Source organism: Lygodium microphyllum, chromosome 14 (genome assembly GCF_053477565.2).
Source record: "Lygodium microphyllum isolate KBCC chromosome 14, Lygodium_microphyllum_v1.1.10, whole genome shotgun sequence".
NCBI lineage: Eukaryota > Viridiplantae > Streptophyta > Polypodiopsida > Schizaeales > Lygodiaceae > Lygodium > Lygodium microphyllum.
In genome coordinates, this window is record NC_141148.1 from 15,983,955 (window position 1) to 15,996,842 (window position 12,888).

General features: G+C 40.1%; 1 protein-coding gene across 3 annotated transcripts in view; it reads left to right on the top strand.

Moving 5' to 3' along the window:
• LOC148025354 (Metallo-hydrolase/oxidoreductase superfamily protein) overlaps nt 1–11,636 on the top strand; it is a 58,891-nt gene extending 47,255 nt beyond the window's left edge. Inside the window, exons 2-12 of one of the 3 annotated variants that reach the window (XM_087692409.1) lie at nt 1,759–1,930; nt 2,034–2,188; nt 3,926–4,100; nt 4,298–4,378; nt 4,842–4,919; nt 5,511–5,596; nt 5,721–5,794; nt 10,427–10,472; nt 10,562–10,671; nt 10,787–10,961; nt 11,064–11,636. In XM_087692409.1, coding sequence (XP_087548535.1) covers nt 1,759–1,930; nt 2,034–2,188; nt 3,926–4,100; nt 4,298–4,378; nt 4,842–4,919; nt 5,511–5,596; nt 5,721–5,794; nt 10,427–10,472; nt 10,562–10,671; nt 10,787–10,961; nt 11,064–11,252 — 1,341 coding nt within the window. In that variant the 3' untranslated portion in view covers nt 11,253–11,636. The remainder of the gene's footprint in view (nt 1–1,758; nt 1,931–2,033; nt 2,189–3,925; nt 4,101–4,297; nt 4,379–4,841; nt 4,920–5,510; nt 5,597–5,720; nt 5,795–10,426; nt 10,473–10,561; nt 10,672–10,786; nt 10,962–11,063) is intronic. The other 2 variants (XM_087692410.1, XM_087692411.1) reach the window with 2 other exon arrangements.
• The last annotated feature ends 1,252 nt before the right edge of the window (nt 11,637–12,888 follow it).

The window sequence follows — 12,888 nt, forward strand, 5'->3', positions numbered from 1 at the left end:
CATCACTACCGTTGGTGGTGTGGTTTGCCACCTCTAAAAAGCTGTGTTTTTGTTTTGGATAGTGACATTGGTGGGTATTGCCCCCTTCCCCCCATTTCTAAGTGCATGTACACCATAACAGCAACAAAAGAGCCCCAAATTTGGGGATTTTTTTGCACTTTTTGGATTGGAACTTATGCGTAGATAGTTGAGATCATGGGGAAATAATAATAAATAAAAATTTGCTTGGCATGCTGTCCATGGATGACAAGTTGGATGGCACCAACTATCCCATGTGGCATATATGGTGAAGCACACTCTCACGCTTCTAAATACAAAACCACCACCCTACACACACACCCTATGAAGAAACACCCTAATGCAGAATAAATGAAAGCGTACAACAAAGCATAAGCTCAATAAAACAATGTTAGGGTTAGGGTAACTTAGAGACAATGAACACAATGAAAATTTGAATGAATGAATGAATATTGAATAGACAATGCTCATGCATCAAATAAACGGTGTAGGGAATGAAAACTGTACCTCGAACTCTCGTGTCTTGAGGACTGAGGGAAAGGTAATGAGTAGGAGAGTGTATCGTACTTCTAAAGATCCTGAAATGCAGCGAGGCAGCCTCCAAGATGTTGGACAGCAGCAAACGCAATAGATGATGTCATAGATTGTGTCAGATGTTGAGAGAGAGAGAGAGAGAGAGAGAGAGAGAGAGAGAGAGAGAGCAAATGTAGGTTCAGCTGATGACAGGCATCCGGCGTAGTAAATGTAGATCAAGATGGTGAATGACATGGAAGCTTGTATGGCAGCCTGTTGCAGCAAACTCAGGGTTTCAGCAGTCGTATGGGGCTATGGGAGGCAGCCAGAAGGTACTGATGCAGTAGTAGAGTGGCACATGGCAGCTCATGATAGCAGATGGATGGGGAGTAGCAGCTTCTGGGGCTGGACAGCATCTGTCAATGGTGTGGACTGCGTGACAATGAAGCTGAAAACAGGCCCCGGATGGACGTAGACAATGTTGGGCAGCTTCGGTTGAGATGTCCTCTGCAAATACGGTATGGATAGCGAAGCTACAAGACTTGAAACCTGCAGAAACAAGATTCGACTGAATGGCGGGCAACCTATCTATTTATAGAAAGTTTGGGGATCTCGAACTTCTCCTCGTTTTAAACTCTCGACTTGCACCCCGTTTTAGGGTTTTCATTAATTAAGCATTTTTGGGGCTGTTCAAGAGGCTAATTCAGGATGTAAAAAAAAAAAAACCCCAAAAACAACACACATACACCCACCCACCACACACCACCGCTTCCAACTGGACAAAAGAAAAGAGAGAGTAAAGAAAAGGAAAAGAAAAAAAGAAAATAAAAAGACCAACACACATCAAGAAGGAAGGAAAATATGCAAAGGAGCTTTAGCACATCGATTGACTTGCATGTTTTGGCTATTGGTCTACTATGGTCTCCAAGAAAGGATGTTTGCAAACCTTGCAACTTCTATACCTATCTGTTTGTGCTTGTCAATAGTGGTGAATACTTGCGCCTATAATAACATAAATTCACGCTCATCAAGCATGTACATATTATGCATTGATGATAATGTACAGGTGACTATGCAGCATTCTGAATCTAAAAGGAACCAACCAGATTTCCATAAATAGTTAAAACTGTTTTCTTCAAGTTAAACATTTCAGCTCCATGTCATCATGAAATGTTTAGTATGGTCATGCAATTTTGTCAATCAAGGTAAACTTCATATGTTAAATAGCAGCTGAGCTTTGTCAAACAGTTAAAGAAGGAACTTCCTTCTATTTGGGAGCTGTTGCAACCTTGGAAGTACTGGAAGTATGTTGAGGAGCCAGAGTATGGTCCTGGTCCTCCACTTTGCATCCTTTTCTTCAAGACAGACTTGGAAGTAGATGATGATTTGGTGTTGCCAGGTATTTTGGGTACACCCTGGATTTTACTTGCTCCATTTTCCTGAATTTACTTGGGATTCATTGTTTCTGGGATTGTCCATATAATTGGTGATTAATGTTTCAGGATCAGCTCAGTGGTTGGCTCCACACACTGCATGGAAGTATCTCACAGAAAAGGATTCACATGCTATGCGGCTTGGACCTTTAGCCACATATGCCTTCTCTCCTCATTTCCCACAGGGCTTATTGCAGAAATTCAATCTTGTGGTTAAAGGTCAGGTATACTCACAAAACTATAAGATCCAACAAGCATGCAACAAATACAGTTCACTTCAGGCTCATATAAGCCTAAGCTTGCTTTTATCTCTGTACAATTCACACAGGCAAAACTATCAATATCAAAATGGATGTTTTTGAACAGTCCCAAATGGTACTTAAGGATGTACAAGATGCTTTTGATAGTTCTGTCAATCTGTGGACTCTATGGCAAACAGTAACCAGGAAGAATTGTCAAGGAAATATTCTGACCCAAATGGATGTTTTGATTAAACTATCAATATCAAAGTGGATGTTTTTGAAGAAACTATCAATATTCTGTAACTAGGACGAAACTATCAATATCAAAATGGATGTTTTTGAACAGTCCCAAATGGTGCTTAAGGATGTACAAGATGCTTTTGATAGTTCTGTCAATCTGTGGACTCTATGGCAAACAGTAACTAGGATCCCTGTGATCAACTGGGATTACCATGAGCATGTTGCAATTGTCGATCAATATTTTTAATAGAGAAGGGACAGAGTTGATCTCTGTTCCCTTTCAATTTTTCTTTTGAACTCTATGATCCGTATGACTTTTGCAGTTCTCATTAGAAATATTTAGATTTTGTCCTATTTACTTTCCAAACATGCCCAAAAGCACCTCGTCAGCCCTTCCAAGATCCAAGAGTACTCTATTCCATCCAGATGGACAACTACACCAGTGCTTTATGTTGGAGATTCTGGACTGAATAGGAATTTTGTAGGTGGTCACCTAGCCATTTAAGTTCTGATTTGTCTAAGACTGACATGAGCTATGTGAAGCCTTGTTGTTAAGGATAAGTACCTCAGTAAGATTCAAACATATGATGCCAAGTGCATTGAATATGCAATCCCTTTGTTGCAAGGGTTTAACTATCCACACAAGCTGATGTTAAGCAGGCAAACAGAAAAGCAACAGGATTTCTTTTGGATAATACTAGTATAGAGTGTGGAGCAGTTACTGCCATGGGAACTTTGTGCTATGTATCAGGCACTTGTTCACTGGGACAGGGGCATGTGAGTAAGGTAATTGGAGTTCAGATGATGGCTCTGTTAGGTTGGATATTGCATGCTTTGGTAATTACTATGCACAATGGCGTTAGTTAGCCAAGAAACATAAAAACATCAGAGCTGGCACAAGGGTTTCAGATTGAGTGGCTTAATACAAATAGAGTTGCCATGGCTTTGCAGATCAGATCGGCTATGCATTTTAACTGCTCAGTATGTATGTTTATGGTTGAGCTGTGAGCTTGCTAGTATCCATGTTATTTGGTTTTGTACTGTGTGAAAAGGAGATGGTGATTGTTGAAGCTAGGAATGTGCAGCTGTTGAACAATCATTCTTATGATTTGGATTTTGAGAAAATTTGTTCATCAAATTGTTAGTGTTGCTGGCATGTATGCTCTGGGAGCAGGACTGGTTTCAGGTCCAGATTTATTTAACTTCATACTATTAAATACTCTCTACTTGCTTTTTCTATTTCGTTAACCTTTTTCATGGTGGTCGTGAAGATAACAGAAGCTTCTAAAATGGATACTATTTTAAAATGCAGAGTATATTTCGATATTTTTTCACTGTAATTGGTTAGCAGAATAATGTGAGCATATATTTATGGCCAAGCACTATAGCAGTTGAAACAAAATAAAGAAAGGAAGACGTATATTAGAGTTTAGGACATACAGACTTGTGACTGATATGAATGAATTGATCTTTCTCCAGGAGTATCCTCCAGGTGTCTTGCAAGTGCCAATGACTAGTTTGACGGCGAAACCTTTTTCAAAGACAAATCTTGTGATTTTTGCTTCCTCCAATACTTGTCAAGAGGATGCACTTGTGGTTGCAAAAGGGAATGCTCTTTTGGTTGATCCAGGTTGCCACACACAGGGGGCTCAAGGTAAACTCATTTTGCTGTATATTTTCTTAAGTGTTTGAATAGTGCTCATATGGAGAAGCTAGAAACTTGTGCTATGGTTTCACGTAGCTAGCCATGGATGGGTTAAGAGTATTCTACTGCATATGGTCAGCAATCACATCAAAGCAAGAACCTGCAATACTCTAAACACAGGGTAACATGCTCCTTGAATTTTGCAGCACACCTTGCGACTGTTGTCAAGTCATTGCCTAAGGACTTGCTCATTTTTCTCACGCATCACCACTTGGACCATATGGAAGGTACCTGTGATGAATCAGTTTTTAACTGTAGTGCTTTTAGGCTAACAAGAAGTTTGCACTTATTTCTATTTTACCCATCAATTTACCCTTATAGCTTCCTTTTATCTTCCTTGTGTCTGTTCACATCTAAGGTGCTGTGCCTAAAACATGTGGAAAAGGACCTTGTGAAAGAAAAGTGATTCATGCTCAAGAATAGACCACATTATTTGATAAATGGTCAATATTATGACTTCTCTTCATATATCTTGCATGAGAGATCGGCAATGTTGCAAGTGACTACATAAAACTGAACTTTTAGAGGAACTACTGAGACTCAAATATAGTAAGGTTTATGTGCACTTTAGAACAATTCACAGTGTTTGTTTACAACTGCAAAATGTATGTTGGCATTTGAGGCCTTTTCTGCACTCTTTGCAGTGGCTTCGACCTATATGCTTACATTAAAACTTGTGCTTGTATACAGGTTTGCAAACTGTACGGAAACAAAATCCTCAAGCATTGTTGATTGCACATGAATTGACCTTTGGGAGATTGGGAAAAGGTTGTTACATCTGCTACTGTTGGAATCCTAGTGTTGGTGTCTCTTGATTATTTAGGAGTATCCATAGGAAATTAAATAACTCTAAAAAAAAAATCTTACGAGGACCAGCAAAACCATGAAGTTACTACTTGTTTCACAAACTGTCTCAAGATATGCAAAAAATATCAGTGGGGCTGTAGCATTGATACTTTGGTAGTCCTCAATATACAACTGGTATGAAGAATGTTCAAAGTTTTGTTACACCTTTGTCATGATGGTTATCCTAGTTCTACAAACATCTTGAGTTTGTGAAAGCTGCGAGAAGGTTTGTTATTTCCCTAAGCTGTGGGGTTAGATTGCCAATCTAGTTCTTTTTAAAGCTAGCTAAAAGTCATTGTTTATTTGGCAGCTAACATTCTGGTGCTTTTAAGCATTGTACAATCTGTCAGTCTGAGTGTACAGTTTTTAAGTTTGTTTCAAAAATTAAAGAAAATATAGCTTGCACATTCAGTTGACTGTTATCCTGGGGGGTGTTACTAGTAGTTCCTGAGTCTGGCAGAAATTTGCAAAGGCTGGCCTGACCATTCTTTTTTAATACAATGACAATTGCAGCTGTTAAAGGATTCAACTACCTTGCAGTTGTTGATGGTTCAGTGCTTTTGGTTGGTGATCAACATCTCCGTGTCATTGCTGCACCAGTAAGTTCCCATTTCCAACCAGGCATCTAACGTTTTCAGCTGTCAAGGATAACTTCTTCATTACACTTGCAAACATGAATATTTTTGGAAATGCTCTTTGAACATTTCTGGGATTGCTTGATAGGGGCATACCGATGGTCACATGGCTTTGTTACATGTGCCAACACAGACTCTAATCGTGGGAGATCATTGTGTAGGGTAAGTTCTCTGAAGTCCTTGGTCATACTCCTCTTTCTAATGCCATACATGCAAACATCATTTTACAATATATCTAAAGTGGATTGCTCTTATGTAACTGAATGTTGACATTGTTCTTGAACTTTAAGGGTGCATAAAAAATATTTTCTTCAATCCTTAATTGTATCAGTTAATGTCCTACTAGCTGGAAGAGCCTGGAACTCTTTTGTATAGGTGAGTGCTTCTATAATGTCAAATATGCCTCATGGTCACCTATAATTATATTCAATGATTATTCATCCATCTGTCCTGCATCTCCCAAGATAGCAAGCTTCAGATTAAATCCTGCTTTCTTTATCCAGTTTATAAAATCTGCAGTGGCTTGACTTAGAAACATTCCCAGAATAAGTTGTCCACCCTCTCCTCTTCTGTTTTGCAGAGGATGCAATTAGGGGAGATGCTTCCAGCAAGCCCCGTCTCTGGTGGGAAACTTCTTTGTAAGCACACATCATAAGACTAAGCTGAGCCTACTGGAAGGAGTAGTCAACCATAACCTCACCTGGTGAAAGGAAACATCCTTTTCCATGAATTCTTCAACCAACAAACTGCTAATGGCCATACTTCCTAAGTTCCTTTCTTTTATTGCGAAACAAAAGCCTCTTGCCCCCTTGACTCTTCATCAATTTAGAAGGGTAATCACTACAAATGACAGTAGATGTGAGCTATTCATCCTTTATTTTTTGCAACTGCACAGCCATTCAAACTCTTTCATCATTGAGCCTGAAATTTTTTTTCAGAACCATGTCATCTTTTAGATTCTGAGTCTTGGCATCCCACATGTAGTCCACCTTTTGATCCCTTGCTGGAACGGAGTGGCATAATTTTGGTTTGACGTGCACAAGTGTAAAAGCTGGGTCAAGGGCCTTTGAGAACATCTATGCATTTCAGAGCATAGAGCAATCATAGAGGACCATAGAGGAGTCACTCCTATCCATGGGGTCCACCCACTTGGTCAAATTTGATTCTCTCTTCCAAAAGTTGACCAAAGTTTGGGCGACCTCCAAATCCTTGATCTTGACCTTATGATTGTTGACAAACAGTCATCTCAATAATTATACATGAAGATTTACCGACCACAAATGCTGTTGCAACGAAAATAAAACTAGGAGTAAGCACCGCCTTTAAAGCTAATAACCTCCCTGCAAAGCTTAGGGGAGAGGAGGAATGCTTGGCCAGCTTACTAGCAACTCTATCTCTCTCAACCATTTAACCTCTGTTTAAGGGAACAACTCTGAATGGGCAACCTAAATATCTGAAGATCTTGCCAAGCTTTATTAGGTTAAAATCATAACTCAGGATCCAGTCTCCTGGTGTCTCCAAACTTTGGAAGATCAGTTCTCTCTCTTTTTGACTTGCCACTGAACCTGAAAGGGAAGAAAACTGATCATATACGTCCAATAACGCATGCACAAAAGCCTTCTCTGTAGCAATGGCTACTGCAAATGGCACTGGGGCAAGAGAAAATCGATCTTCTGGCCTCTGCAAACTTAGGAAGATAAATTCTCTCTCTCTTTGACTTGCCACTGAACCTCAAAGGGAAGAAACTGAGCATACACCTCCAATAAGGCATGCACAAAAGCATTCTCTGCAGCAGCAACGTTGGAATTGTTGTCTACAAAGAACTGAGTACAAAACTACTGGCCTAAGGAGGGAAATCTCTTTAACGACTCGATGTTATACTTTCCAACTTTCTTGAGCAATGGCTATCGCAAATGGCACTGAGGCAAGAGGATATCCTTGCCTAGTTGACCTTCTGAGGGGAAAAGGATTAGTGAACAAGTCATTCACGAAAACTTGGGCAATAGCATTTGAGCAGTTTCCACCATTCTAACAAAATCGAGACCAATAGTTGAAAGAATAACTTGCAGCTAAAACGATTGTAAGCATAATCAAAATCAAGGCATTATCTATAGAAAACATTATGAATTCTCCTTCTATTCACAAAACCATACCAACTTGGATGAAGGATTGCGGAAGGAGAAATTTGATTCCCCAAATTTGATCCCAAGTGCTAGAGCTTTGGCAATGATTTTGTATGAAAGATTCAGCATAGTAAAAGGGGAACACTGAGATTCTTTAGAACTTTCCAAAGATTTCCTTATAAGCTTTTTAACGACGCCCTTATTCACCTCCTCTAGAATGAGTCCGTTTGTCCAACAAACGTTGGCAAATTGACAGAAATTCTCTTCACATCCTTCCAAATGGATTGGAAAAATTCCGTCGAGCCCTGGAGACTTGCAAACTTAAGCTCTTCTTTAGAGGGGGGACCATCCGAGTTGAGAGCAGTTTAGTCAGTGATTGGATGTGGGAGGTGACTCATAAAATCCTTCAGCTTCTGTCCCTACGAACCATTAATGCCAAGTAATGTCTGAAGGCATCCGCAATCTTCTTATCTTCAGTATACCCCTTACCTTCATTGTCTTTCAATATATTTTGTTTCTCTCTGCCTCTTACTCTTGAGAGTTCTGAAAAAGAAAGAAGTAGCGCATCTCCCATTAATCTCCCTATTAGCTTTCAGCTGTATCTTTGCACTCTCGAATAATACTCTCTGCTGATGCTGAACGTAATCTTCAGTGCCTTGCAATAACCTATGGAGGACTTCATCACCAGAATAAATTCTAAAAGCAGAAAGAATACACGTTGACAGCGACGATTCTATAATTAGATTGCGTCCTAGCAAAAGCTTAAAAAATTGGCATGCTTTTTTGGTGTCATCACCACCCTTTTCAAGCATTTAACCCATCGATCGTCATTGGATTGCGTCCTAGCAACTCGACTAAGACGGCATTTGCGTCCCTTCTCTCTTAACAGCAACCACAATCCCAGATGAATGGAGGAGACGTTCGGGGTATATCTTGCCATACTACCAATTCTTCATAATCAATGATATAACTCTAACTGCAAGGACAGAGCCCGAATCACCAGACGTAACAAATACGTTCTTAGTAACTCTCGTATCTTTAAGCAATATGCCACACCTTGCATGCACACGGCTCTCAGCACAATACAGATAACTTGGCACTCTAAATTTCTAACTTCAACCGAATCATACTTGATTTCTTGGAGTGTGGTAATATCGTACCTCCGCTTCTTAGATAGTTACTAGGCCATAGGAAACACCTTTAGAGTAAAGACCTCTTACATTCCTAGAAATGACACGATCCATCGAGAAGATTCCATACATGTAATGATTCGGATAATCAAATTCCTCCTTTGCACCTTCCAATTCCAAAGTTGCATAGAAGTCGCGATCCATCAAAGGAGGCTTGTCAACTTCTTAACTGAAACCTTATTTCTTCCTTTCCCCAGCTGCTTTGCGATCGATGTTTTCTTTTCGTATGCCACCTCTTGCTTAGAAGAAGGTTGGCTATTAGCAACACCTCTTGCCTATAATGGCCACCTTTTCTGCAAAGATAAGAAGAGTCGGGAGACCTACACAAAAACCTCGATTCCATGGGCGTTAGAACTGCCCGGCATGTTTCTCGGTCCTGGAATGCAATTGGCAGACGAGGAAGAAGGGGACATACAGCACCTTTCAACAAGACTGCTGCAAGCACACCAATCTCACCATGCAACCAATCAAGCATACCTGAAAATGTAACCCAAACAGGGCACTCCTGCAAGCACGCAACGGTTTCACAAGACCTAAATGCCAAAGATAATGGCAGTTCTGTATGCAGTAAGAGGAGCGGCTTGGGAGCGTTTAGGGGTTTTCCAACAATTTCATGTCCAATTGGTTACATATCTGCACAAGTGGCCTTGTTTACGGTTTTAGTCTCACTTGAGCTGCCCCTCCCGCTTGACTCTTTAGCGCCAGCCTTGAAGGAACGTTTTCCTCTTGTTGTAGGCATGGCTGTTGAAGACGAGCTGACTATGCCAGATTTCATTTACGTCATCATAATGATGTGACTTTGTTTTCTGTACATGAAGAGCCCAGGGTCTCCTTTTAACGCCTCATTACGGAGCCAGGTCAAGCCTTTTGGTTATAGCAAGATGTAACGAGTGTTGTATTTGGAGAATTTTGGGCAAGTATGTCAGGGGAAAGGTGTCGTTCGTTAGTACCTTTGCCATTGCAATCGTCCTTCTCATAATAAACCTCAATGCTCTTTCGAAGGCATTTCTTGCAGCTTTCTTTTGCCAACCTCTAAGGAGCAAGAAGGCAAACTTGAAAATGCTGTATGCGGAAGGTTTCGAAATGTTTGCTATGGCTCATCAGGAATACCTCACAAGAGATGGTTTCTTGAACAGAGTCTTCTGACCCTCATCCTCCACCAGTATTCTAGCTATTGCTCGATATTTTAGCATCTACATTGTGTCCAGCAATCCTTGTGGCTGCAAAATAGAATTTCCAAAAAAATAGTCACCATTAGGAAGGCCTCAAATTGGCAGCAAATATGTTTGTTGTGTAACGAATTGATAGACGAGTTTAGTGCCATTCTTGTCATGTGGCAACCTGCTCCCACCGCAGTTCAAGATATGACATTTCAAGCTGTTGAGTGTACTGTTGCATTGAACTAAAGCAGAACAATTTGATTTTGGTGTACGGTTGCATTCAACTAAAGCAGAACAATTTGATTTTGGTGGTTTATTCAGTCAAGGAAGCTCACTGCTAGATGCTGATTCTGGGGGGAATATGCAGGTAAGTTTCTGTAGACGTTAAACTCATGTTTTGTTTGTCTACACATTATGCTGAATTGAATTGGTTCTGGGATTGCCTCAACCTTTCAGGACTATCTTGCAACAACACGCAATTTTTTGAATTTGGCTCCTCGCATTATAGTGCCGATGCATGGACGGTTCAATCTTTGGCCTGCTCACTTATTGAACAGTTACATAAGGTAGCGTTTTTACAGCCTCAAAAGGTCTATAAGAATGCAAAGTTGGGTCTGAAGAAGGATATGCACGGGGACAACTTGGTTGCTTTGGCTGAATGCTTTTTCTTGACCATATTAGGCATCGAGAAGCCAGGGAAGCAAAGATCTTGAGCGTTATTGAGCAAGGCGCACGAAGGGCTTTTGACATCGTCTCTCAAGCATACTCCGACGCTCCTCCAGCACTCTGGACAGCAGCTCTCTCAAACACAAAATTACATGTGGAGCATTTATGCCAGCAACAGAAGCTTCCACAGGTGTCTATTCTGATTTCTTGAAACCTTTCTGCAGATATCCTTTTGTAGACATGAGCTGGCAAAGCAAGTCTCAGAAACCCTCGTTCTCTTCTTCTTGGACAGGGTTTTTCAATGGCGTCCTTCCGGAAGAGTTGTGGGTTGCCGTTCTATCTTAGATATCTCCCAAGAGCTTCCACTCATTTCTATTATTTGAATTGGCTAAAACGTCGTAAAGCTCTTACGAAAGCATCCTTCGGGATGTTGCTTGGTTGTATTTTTTACTGGTGGTTCAGAAAGCAACTCCTCTCGTGACATATGGCCTGTCCTGACGGACGTAAAATCGTTGCAAAAACATTGTCCTGACGACGTAATGCTTCCATTTCTGAGTCGGAGGAATTGATAATGACATTATCTGCAAGCCATGTTCCTTTGTTGAACATTTATCGGAGGTTATGAGATGCAGAAACCTTTCAAAGGAAGTTGCGTGCTTTTCTCATGCTTAACCACTGTATGGGAGCAATGACATGTTGTCATGAACATATATATTCTGATGTGTTGTCAAACAAGAAGTGTGGTCTTCCATGCAATTCTCGTTTGTTGCAAACCATTTTTCTCCACACTCATGGAAGAGAGTATACTATATAGCTATTCCGTTATGATACATTATCAATACATGCTCGTGAAAGGTTGTTGCTATTGATGCTTTTTGATATGTTACCAAACAAGATGTTTAGTCATCCATGCAATTGTCGTATGTTGCAAACTATTTCTCCCCACGTTTGTGAAAGAGTAGATTATTGCTTTTTGACAAGCTATAAATACATGGTTATGTGAAAATTGCCTTTTGACAAGTTATAAATACCTACTTGTGTAAAAATATGTTGTTTCTACTCTGGCCATATAGTATATCAACAAAACAAAAGTGTATTGCTGCATAATTAAAGGATATGGCAATCTACATGTAGTTGCATTTGACATCTAGAATGGGAAGATAAAGTATAAATCAACAAGGAGCAATTCTAAGGTTTGGATTTTATCTTGAACTAAATTTGGCGTTTCTTGCTTAGAGTAACAAATCTTTCTAAACACAATTTCAGAATGATATACAAGGATATGTATCAAAGGGTAGTTTAGAACATCCCTTGCACTCTAATATTAAAGTTTTTATGAACAAAATTACTCATTCTTCCTCATATGTTATACCAAAGGAAAATTATCTTCTTTCTCTTATTGTTGTTTAGTCCTAGCCCAAAGGTTATCGCCATTCGGAGAAGGTGCCGCATGTTACTATAGCTACTGCCCAATTATTGCTAGCCTTGGTTCCATCAATGCCTACCTAAACGATTGCTGCCTAACTAATGCCTTTTGATATTGCCAAGCTCTAATTACCATCATCATTGATTTCTTACTACATTTTGCTCTAGTTGCTTTTGCTTTTTCATTGAAGATAACCAATTGGTGCCATCATCACCTTCATTTGATTGTGGAATTCATGTTATCATCTAGCAAACCTTGTGTTTTGCTCCTTAGAGACCTTTGACATGTTGCTAATCGAAAGAATTGTATTTTGCTCCCTTCACTATTACCCATATCTATTTGGTATCTTCTTAAACATCCCACTTCCTTGAGGATTGCGTTTCGCTCCCTCTTCACTCCTTCCACAAGCGTTGCTACCCTTCATCACCTAGGACAATGTAGTCATCTTGATCCTCTTTGACATCACTAACTCCTTGGCTCTCATCTTTGATCCTAAAAGGCATAGGGACTTAAGAGCATTCTATTATCATTCGCTATCGTTTACGTTCATTTGTTTTGTGAGTTTTCAAGTTCATTCACTTCTAGTGTATGTTGTACATTGTCGTCTCTAGTGCAAAGCCTATCCTTTCTTGAAAGGCAACAACCACTAAAGAAGAAGATGATGGAGATGGAGTGCACACTAAATGTGAGG